The sequence below is a fragment of the Zonotrichia leucophrys genome, chromosome 4, assembly GCF_028769735.1.
Source record: "Zonotrichia leucophrys gambelii isolate GWCS_2022_RI chromosome 4, RI_Zleu_2.0, whole genome shotgun sequence".
NCBI classification, from domain to species: Eukaryota; Metazoa; Chordata; class Aves; order Passeriformes; family Passerellidae; genus Zonotrichia; species Zonotrichia leucophrys.
Genome location: NC_088173.1, coordinates 38,905,826 through 38,915,995, shown reverse-complemented (window position 1 = coordinate 38,915,995; position 10,170 = coordinate 38,905,826). Strand labels below are relative to the sequence as shown.

Here is a 10,170-nt window from a genome sequence, read left to right as displayed (position 1 = left end):
ACTTGCACATCTCCAGTACAAGGTTGTTAAGCTGCAGAGCAGCCTCCCCAGGGAAGCTGTTTGAAGAGCTCTGCCATCGTTCTAACAAAGCTCGGGGATAATGTAGCACATGATGAGACTAAATGAAGAGTATTTTACTTTAGATTTGATGGCCTGCTCTTTCCAGCATCTTACAAACCAAATATCTTTTGTTCCTATTTCCGTGGGGTAGCTCCAGTCTCCCAGACCAAAACTTAGAGCATCCTGTCAGAACAATGTCAGGAGAGGGATGAGGGATGTGGTCTCCTCTTTGCCATTTTCTTGCTACAACCACGCTATTGCTCGTGATCATTAGACTGAGGCTTCTATGAGGAGGCATTTTGACTTAAATTCCTCCAAGCTGATGTGTCCTGTTCCTGTAAAATTCTCATTCAACAGAGAGCACTCTGCAGGACGGTAAGGAATCTTCTGGAATTGCATGGACAAGCTGTGAAGGACTAGAAAAGCAATGCTGGGAAATGCAGGTTGGAGGCATTGCTCCAGGCAAGTCTGCTTTGTGCCGGCATCTAAAGCTGCAGCAGAGGTCATGAAAGCAGCCTCTGGATTGTTCCTCTTGCCACAAAGGTGGAGAGTGAGATCTTCAGTGAGAAGTGGAATTAAATTTATTAGTGATTAAAAGGACAAGAGAGATGTGTTGGGGACAATGAATGCCAATGAGGCCTCTCGGCTGCTCCCCTAAGCAAATTGCAGTTTCGGTGGAGCATCGGCTTCTCAGCCCCCCAAATTGCAGTAATCGAGTCTGGAGCTGAGGGGAGCGTGAGTCACCACTTAATTTGCTCATCAGTGGAGGCCAAGTTTTCAAAATATTTTTAGATGCATTTGTACAGAGATTTCTGCCAGCCAGTGACCTATAGAGTGACAAGAAAATGAGCAATAGCTGCTGCTGAATCAGGCTTTGCTCCCTGCCACCTACCCTTCTGATCATAGTCAGGGGCAGGGAGGGCAGGTAAATCAAAGGCTTTTGGAATTATTATGCAGAAAAGAACCCTGCTGAGCTGGTAGGAACACCTGGATTTGTTAAGTAACAAAATAACCTGTGAATTCCTGGGCTGCCTGGTAGGTTCAGATGAACTTTGACTGGCCCCAGCCAGAAGAGGTGTGAGATTGGGAACAGATTGGGATCCATGCTCCAAGGGACAGCCCACAGGCAGCAGCTGCAGCCCATGGAAGGGGCCGTGCATCTCCTAAGGATCCCGTACTCTTACACCTCATGTGCTCTTTGCCTGGGTTCAAAACCGCCACCTGGCACAACCACTTGTCACCCAGGTAAGAAAAAGGGAAAAAGCCTCTGGGTAGCATCCTGTGTGGGAGGGCTACATCTAGTATAATAGTCACAAAATTGAAGATTTGCAGATGTTGACATGCTGGTGCTGGTTCATCTCTGTAAGAGAAAACTTACTATTCATGGTCAGTTTTCTTATTAAACAACTCCAACTTCTAAGGGAAATCAGCTGTCTGGAAAGGCAAGAAATTGGAAAGGAAAAGTAATTGAAGGAAAGAATAAAACTGAAAGGAAATTGAAGGAAAGACAATTTCATTGATAGGATTAAAAAAATTGTGGAGGTCATGTGAGAATTGGCATTCTGCCAGGAGAAATGCAGGAAATAAAATTTGAGATTCCTGTGACAATAATTGGGTATGAAATTCTATTGACAAAAGCTTTTGCAGTTCTGTGCTCCCTCTGTTCTTTAGCATTGTGACCGCAGTCTTTCCCTGTTTCTATCCTTTCTCTGCTGCACAGCCCATACCCAAGATGTCACAAAATTGTTTTATTTCCCAGTGCCTTCCCTGTGTAGTTTTGCCACTTCTTGTCAACACTGCTTGATGAAGTAAGTGATAAAATGTCTTTTTCCCTTTTTTAAAAAATTTTAGCTTCTCCCAGTTAGCTGTCCCTAACTGAACCTGGTGTCATCATCAAGATGATGCTCTCATCTGTTCTCCAAGCTCTCTTAGAGACCCTGTCCTGTAGCCAAGAAACCAGGGCAGCTTTCCAAGATGATGCTTGAGGAAGCAGAACTCAGCTTTTTGTGCTGACACTGAACAACTTAACCCATGCAAATTACAGTTCTTGTGTTCTTTGTTGGGACTTGCAGCTCCCCTGGAAGGGAACACCCACATGAAGCTCACTGCTGCATCCATTAGAGTCACTGTCAGTCCTTTGGGCAAGCCCAAACTGCATTTGGCATATTTTGCCAAGTTCTCCTGCAAATTCTTGCTTGTTCTGTTTATTGCTTCAAATTTGAGAAGCAATAATGCTTCAAATATTGCTTCAAATTAGAGAAATGTTGGGAGAACCTCTATTTTTCTTCCTAAAAATTACAAAAACCCCCTTTTTGATTTATTTTAGGTCTCTGTTTACCTGAAAAAATTAACTGTAATTTCCCAGAAGTGGCTCAGGACTGCTATATTTGCCTCACACATTCACTGTGCCCCTTCCCCAAAACATACAGTCTTTCAGGTACCGCACAGCAAGTTGCATTAAGCCATTTTTTAGAAAACAGCTACAACATCTGTTCATTTGGTCCAATTCCCTGATAAATAAAATATATCCCAGAGGCATAATAGGGTGCTAAAAATAAGGGTATGACACAATTGGAGCCAGCTAATCTGGTAACTGTGTTTGCTGCAGCTCACGGAGTGTTAATGTGAGAATTCTGTATCTTTCCAGCCTGGCTGGCTGTGAGCATTGCGTATGGATCTCTCCCGGAGCCAGAGCCAAACGCCACAGAACTGTGCTCCTGTGCTCACAAACTTCCTCCCTCTGGCCTCTGCAGGTGTAAAAACCCAGGGGAATTGTGATATGTGAGATTTTGTGTGAGTCAGGGAGCAGAACAGAAGCGCCGCAGTCAGCGGAGCCCAACTTGTGTTTGCGATTAGGTAGCGCCTGTTTGTGCCACAAAATGTGTAATGTCTCTGATTAGAAAAGGCACAAAGAGCTGTACGGACCTGCACTATCACATATCAGTGTCCCAAATAGCCTCATGGTAGTTATCTATCAGGGCAATATCAAAAAAATCAACAAAATTCAAATCTTACTCATATCATTTTTCAGACGTCTTTTTGGTAGGGATTTTTTTGTTTTGTTTTAAAGTAAGGTGCATAGTGTGTGAGGAAAAACTCTTCCATGTGTATCATTATGTATATTAATTAATTATCCTCTATGTTCCATAATTTGATCACATATTTTTAAGAATGTATTTTGCTTATCTAACTCTCTGCTTTCAACAGCAAACTCCCTCTGCTAACTCATCCCATTTGAATTTTTATATTTCAATTGAATAAGAACCTTGAATTTTGGTATATACATAAATATGCTCCAGTATATGGCAAGCAGCAGCTTCCTATGTTTAAAAAATAAATTTAGTAAGGAATTTCAATATTTTTTAATACTAGTGAAAATAAGATTTAGTATGTTAAGATGGCACAGTGATAGTCTTTGAATAGATGCTACTTTGAATGTGTTTTTATTTATTTTTCCAGAAGCCTCAGTTTAGGAGCTTATTTTCTTAGTAACAAAATATTGCTCTGAATAATCCCAGAAGCATAATACATTAGTTGAAAGAAAAGAGTATTTATAGCCAGTAATTCAGCTGTTATAAATTATGACTGTAAAGAAAGAGAAAAAAGTTCCTTTTTAAAACTTGCTGCCAGATTTTGGTACAGCAATGCTGAGTAAGTTATGTTCTTCTGATGAACGTGCAAGTTTTGAAGACTTTATTAAGCATTTTTCTCAAACTCATCTTTTTTGTTCTGTTTTGAGCAGAATTCCATCTGAATAAAACTCTCAGTGACTTTTTAGCCTACATTAAATTCCCACTGACAAACAGATGAGATTATTGATTTTCTCCAGAAGAAGCTAATAGTCTTTGCCAAATAAATCATGCAGATCCTAAGTGTACTATTCATCTCTTCTGCAGTTTATTGCTTAAAAGCCATGATAGTTGTCCTTTAAAAATCAAAAGTCGAATCAGTGCTTTGACTTGAAGTGAAAAATTTGGACTGATGGTTGTCCTGGGCCTTATTATTGCTTGGTTTTTTGCAGTTTGGAAAATGAGAGGGCTGGCATGGATTCTTGGTAAGTGTGGATTCCTAGTTTCTAGGGAACTCAAGCACACCTGGAGACTGGAGGTGTGTTAATGAGTGGCTCAGTTATTTATCCCTCCCCAGCATTATGGAGCACCACAAGTCTCCTGAGAAGCCAGAGCTGACAGTGGACTTGATCACCTTCAACTTGGACACCCTTTGTGTCTGTGCGTCTGTCTGTGTGTCAGTCCTGGCCCAGGGCCCTATCCAGGTCCTGGAATATTCCATCATCTTCCCCTGTTTCAGTTCCCTCTGTTCTGGGAGTTGTAGATACTTTGTGCCCTCCTATCTTTCAAGAATACATTGTAGGTAATTATTATGTTCACTTAATTAGCTTTTTGTTGATTTGAGCTCATTTGGTGCAATCACTGGTGCTTCTGCAGCACACATTCCATCATCTGATTTTTTCCTTATTAATGGAAGAGCCTAATCACCCACTTCCAACCAGTTTTTAAGTACCCTTCATTATTTCTTTGTTGTTGTTGTATGGGAATTGATTTAGAGTTGAAACATGTCTCAACTAATTGCAAGACATAATACCCAAAAATATGAATTAACAAATACTAATATGTACTTAACATCTGTCCTAGTTACCAGTGTTTGTACCCACATACAGAGGATGCTGCTACTGGCTGAAATTAGAAGACAGGAAAAATGTAGTTTATCCAAAGTCTGTATTTCTCTAGCAAGTTTCAAATCAGCATGAGGCATATATCCCATTCAAATATTTATTTTTTCAGCATCTTTACCAAAAAGAGAACTTTCTAGATGACCCTTGTGCCAGCAGAAGTTGTGGTTCTAGCTGATATTACTCAATTAACATTGTATGAGATTTCTCCAAATGTGTTGACTGCCCTATCCATCTTAAAGAAAAAAAAACACCCAAAAAAAACCCAAACCACCACCAAACACCCCCAAAAAACACCCCACAACCCAAAACCAACCAAACAAAAAAATTCCCCTAAACAACAACAAAAAACTACCCACATCCTTTTAATTTCTCCTGTTTGTCACTAAAATAATGCAGTATAAATTTGCCAAGTCTTGCAAACCAGCACAATTTCACATTCTGGGACACCATTAATTTTCACAGGAAAATATGTGTTTAGAATCATTAGGTCTGCTCAAGCATTGAATGCAGTTATTTTTCAGTATTTTCCATACATAAAATTTAGCTACCTTGTATCAAAAATCCAGCTGTACTAGCAAACAAACAAACAGATTTTTTTAAAAAGCTGGAAGAAGAAAAGGGGGAGGAAGAAACCCCTGTGTGACCTCTGGGGGTTTTAAGACTTACTCAGAATGTTGTACCTTCATCAATGATTAAATGACTCACCCTTTTAAAATGTATTGAGCCCTCATTTTTATGTGGATGGATATTACTACACCAGAAATTCAACCTCTCACTGAGAAAAAGGGTGATCATAAGAATGGGAAAACAACTCAGATAAGTAAAACCAATGCAAATGCAAACCTTTCACCAACTCCTTAAAAGAGATTGACAATCTGAAGTAGTATAAATACATGGGGCCTATATTTCCCAAAATAAGAAATGGTGGCAGATGCTCAGCTGGCACTGACAAATCAGGCAACCATCACTCTGGGAGGACAGGTACTCTCTGAAAACTGGGAACTTTTAATAAGATTGAAAAGAAAGTGCTTAAATACTGAGGTGTCCAAAAATTTAATTTGGTTTGCAAATACAGATTTTGACTCCTTTTCAAGTTTCTCATTTTTTCCTCTTTGTGTGTGTCTTTTCCTTGCTCTGTCTGAACAAACAAAAAAAGGAATAGCAAGCACTGGTGTAACTAGAATAATATGTATATATACACATATTAATTGTATACAGCTGTATCAATCAGCAGGTTAATATTTAGATGCCACTTTGATTACTGGTTGGTTGGTTGGTTGGTTGGTTGGTTGGTTGGTTGGTTGGTTGAGGATCTTCAGAATATATGGGCTGGCATGAAAAGCAAAGCTAGATTCTATCAGATATATCTCAATGCTTCTCAACACCATGTGCTTTCATCAGTTTTTTCTCTATGCCTTGTTCTTTGTAGGCAGCACTTAGTACTTCAGAGAGTGCTGACTGTGGCTGAGAAGCCATTCTGAAGAGCAGGGACACATGTATTTTCCATTTTAGATACACAGGCCAAAATATCACATATACATAACCAAACTGACTTTTACTTAGGTACTACTTGATAGGAAAAGTCAGTCAAATTGTCATATTTTAAAGAATGAAAGCAAAATTGTCCATCTTGCTGACAGAGGGATCTGTGCTTCCCTGTGCCCCAGGGCCTGCACACCCTCATCCTGCAAGCAGAGGTGCCTACAAAAAGGCTGGAGAGGGATTTTATATAAGGACAAATAGTGATAGAACAAGAGGGAATGGTTTCAAGCCTAAACAGAGCAGGTTTAGAATAGATATTAGGAAGAAATTTTCGACTGTGAGGGTGGTGAGGCATGGACACAGGGTGCCCAGAGAAGCTATGGCTGCCCCATCCCTGGAAAAGTTCAAGGCCCAATTGGATGGGGCTTTGAGCAGCAGCTGGTGTGAGGTGTCCCTGCTCTGGACTGGAACTGGATGATCACTAAGGTCCATCTCAACCCAAACCGTTCCATGTTGCTCCTGGTGCCCCTGTCAGAGGCTGCCGTGCCCGGAACATGGAACGGCTGCTCTGTGACATCAGCCCAGGGCTGAGATCACCAGAGGTGCTCTGAGCACTGCGACTGTGCTGGCACACGGAGCCTTGCTCTCGTAGCTGGCACGAGCCTCGTGCAGCCACAGCCATGCTGCTGCTGCTGTGCTTTCTCACGCTGCTGGCCACATGCAGGCCTGTGCAGGCCACGTGGAACACCTGCGAGTAAGTGGCCCCAGGCCCGGGGAGGGAGCTTGGGCAGCACTGAGGGCTCCCTGGAGAGGGCCTGCTCGTCCTCCATGGCCAGGCCGCAGCTCCCCAAACCCCACAGGGAAGCCTCAGTTCCTTGTGGACAGGCTCATACCCCGTGGCCTTCCCTGGTGTGCTGCCCCACACACCTTGTGGGGAGCTTCTGCTGGAGCAGCAGCAAGCCATGGAGCAGGATGGAAATGACTTTTTACTTGCAGAGGGAGCTGCGGAGTCCGGCCCTTGACTTCTGATGAGGAACGAGGCAGGACACGCGTCGTGGGTGGCAAAAATGCTGAGGTTGGGGCCTGGCCCTGGCTTGTCAGCATCCAGGATCCCTCGGTTTCAGGCACAGGGCATCTGTGCGGAGGGTCCCTCATCAGTACACGGTGGGTCCTCACGGCTGCTCACTGTTTTGCTGAGTCCAGGTAAGCAGGAGCGGGAAACAGGGATATTCCCACAACATCAGCAGGTGCTGTACGCTTCGCCCATCTCATTTCTCTGCAGTGTGCTCAGTGCCTGGGCAACGCAATGCCCAGCTGAGAAATTGCTCAGGAGAAGGCTGGGCACATGCCACTACTTCCTAGCAGCCTCCAGCTGGCATTCCCAGAGCCTGAGGCGTGCTAGAGCAGTCACCACCTCCCTAAGTGCTGCTTTCCTCTGCCTTGGGAAGCAGAAGGCTGGTGACCGCTGGGCCAATATTGGGCAGAAGGGTGGTCACTGCTGGGCTGGCACAGCTCCAGGCTCTGCTCCCTCTCACCCCTCTCTCCACGTGCCTTCAGGAACATCAGCGCCATGCGCCTGCTGATCGGCGTCACCCAGCTGACAGAGCCGGGCCCTGAGGCCCAGGTGCGCCTGATTAAGCGGCTGCTGATTCACAACGAATACGATCCTGCTGACCAGAGCAACGACATTGCACTGCTGGAAATGAGCGAGCCTGTCCAGTGCAACTCCCACATCCAGCTGGTGTGTGTGCCCAAAGCCACGCTGAACGTGGCACAGCTGGATACCTGCTATGTCGCTGGCTGGGGTGCTACCACTGCAAGATGTGAGTTTCCAAAAATGAAGGGCAAGCTCAATACACTGGGAAGATGGATTGGGCTTCCTGACAGTGGAGGCCAAGGCCAGAATAAGGCTTCCCACTCCCTAAAAGCAGACAACAGGGCCCGAGAGCTCCAGCACCTCTGTAGGGGCACAGCCAAACCCTAGGGAAGGGGTTCACCTCCAGATGGGGAAAGTGGCGGCAAGCTGCCGGATCCTCATTCCTTTCTGTGTTCACAGCTCAACAATCCAGCGATATCCTGCAGGAGGCCAAGGTCCACCTTATCAATGTCCAGATCTGCAATAGCAGTGAGTGGTACCAGGGGGACGTCCATACCCACAACTTGTGTGCTGGCTACCCGGAGGGTGGCATCGACACCTGCCAGGTAGGAGCGTCACTCAGCACCCAGCAGCACAGGCAGCATCACCCTGACACAGGCCATCCCTTGCTTTCCCTGGCCAGTCACTCTCTTAGCCCTGGCTCCCCACCTTTGCTGGGCCTTCCCATCCATTGCCCATGTACAGGGCCTAGTCCAGGATCTCCCTTGTCCCTGAGGCCTGGCACTCTGCCCAGAAAGCCCTGCTAGTGCTCTTTGCAGTCTAGATATCCAGATGCCAATGCTGGAACAACTGTCCTCTGCACATCCAGGATCACTGTGCAGAGCTGAGAGAGAGCCTGACTTCATAGGCTCCCAACCCACTCCCAGCCAAGCTTCTGGAGGTTCCAGCACCTGAACAGAGCCTTGCTCAGCTGAGAATACAGCTCTGGCAGGGGCTGTGAGAGAGAAGGAGGCAGCACCAGTGCTGACCACCCAACACCACCTTAATCTTCTCTGGTTCTCTGCAGGGTGACAGTGGGGGTCCACTCATGTGCAAAGACAAGGACGCTGACTTCTTCTGGGTTGTCGGAATAACCAGCTGGGGCAGAGGCTGCGCCAGGGCGAAACGGCCTGGAATATACACTTCTGTTCGGCACTTCTATGACTGGATTGTGCTCCAGATGGAAATGGTCCCACAGTCATGGAATCCTTATCCAACCGCCTCACCACCCTGGACTCATCCTACAAATGCCCCATGGCCCACTCAGAAGCCATGGACGAGACCACCTACCACTCAGATGCCATGGACAAGACCACCTACCACTCAGATGCCATGGACGAGACCACCTACCACTCAGCTGCCATGGACGAGACCACCTACCACGCAGATGCCATGGACAAGACCACCTACCACTTATAACCCATGGCCAACAACACTGCCCACTCCAAAGCCATGGCCAACAACACTGCCCACTTCAAAGCCATGGCCAACAGCACCACCTGCTCCGAATCCATGGCCAACAACACTGCCCACTCCAAAGCCATGGCCAACAACCATGCCCACTCCAAAGCCAAGTTCGTTACCCACACCAGTGGAAGAGAATAATAACTGCCCATATCCACTCAAGAAGCTGATCGAATTCTTCACTGAGATACAGAAGCTCCTGAAGAACCTACAGGGGATTCCAGTTTGAGCAGGAGAATGGACAGGATCCAGTGCAGGTTGCATGGGACCGTGACTGTTTCCTGCTGAGGCAATGCCTGCTGATCCAAAGGCTGCCTCAGTGCTGAAGGCCTGCTCTGTCCTGCCCATATTTCTCCTCTACATGCACGCAAGTGCTAATGTTGACTTAGTTGCTGAAATAAAGTTGTCTGTGTTTGTGGTTAACCATGCTTTCAGTCCAGTTTGGTCTCCTGGGCAAGGCAAGAACTTCCTTGTCCAGGACCTGCAAAAGGAGGCTGCCTCAGAGCACTTGGGCACACAGGGAGTCACTCTAAAGGGCTGGAACTGTGTCTAGTCAGACAGAAGAGTGCTCAGAGCCACCACAGGATGAAGACTGGTGCATCAAGGCTATGACAGGACAGGAGACAATGCCACATGCAGACACCTTGGGGAGGGACACTTTGAGGCACACAAGCTGGTGACTAGGGCCTGGCAAAAGCCTGAGCTGATGGAGCAGACCTGGGAAGCTCTTGAGCATGACAAGCAAAATTTCTGACTGTCACAAAGGCAGGGAGAAGCTGAAAGGAGCTACAGTGCCCTAAGGAAGAGAAAGATTTCAGAGGTAGCAAAGGGACAT

At 45.8% G+C, this 10,170-nt stretch overlaps 1 protein-coding gene across 1 annotated transcript; it reads left to right on the top strand.

Moving 5' to 3' along the window:
• Positions 1-7,237: 7,237 nt before the first annotated feature.
• Positions 7,238-9,758, top strand: LOC135447398 (acrosin-like). The gene is made up of 4 exons (XM_064712331.1): positions 7,238-7,438; positions 7,793-8,058; positions 8,292-8,437; positions 8,899-9,758. Exons 2-4 carry the CDS (start codon positions 7,806-7,808, stop codon positions 9,562-9,564), a joined length of 1,065 nt encoding a protein of 354 aa, XP_064568401.1. The 5' UTR covers positions 7,238-7,438; positions 7,793-7,805; the 3' UTR covers positions 9,565-9,758.
• The last annotated feature ends 412 nt before the right edge of the window (positions 9,759-10,170 follow it).

Coding starts and splice junctions, on each gene's coding strand:
- LOC135447398 (XM_064712331.1), top strand. CDS start 7,806: ATGCGCCTGCTGATCGGCGTCACCCAGCTGACAGAGCCGGGCCCTGAG. Junction 8,059..8,291: donor GGGTGCTACCACTGCAAGAT/GTGAGTTTCCAA, acceptor CTGTGTTCACAG/CTCAACAATCCAGCGATATC. Junction 8,438..8,898: donor GTGGCATCGACACCTGCCAG/GTAGGAGCGTCA, acceptor GGTTCTCTGCAG/GGTGACAGTGGGGGTCCACT.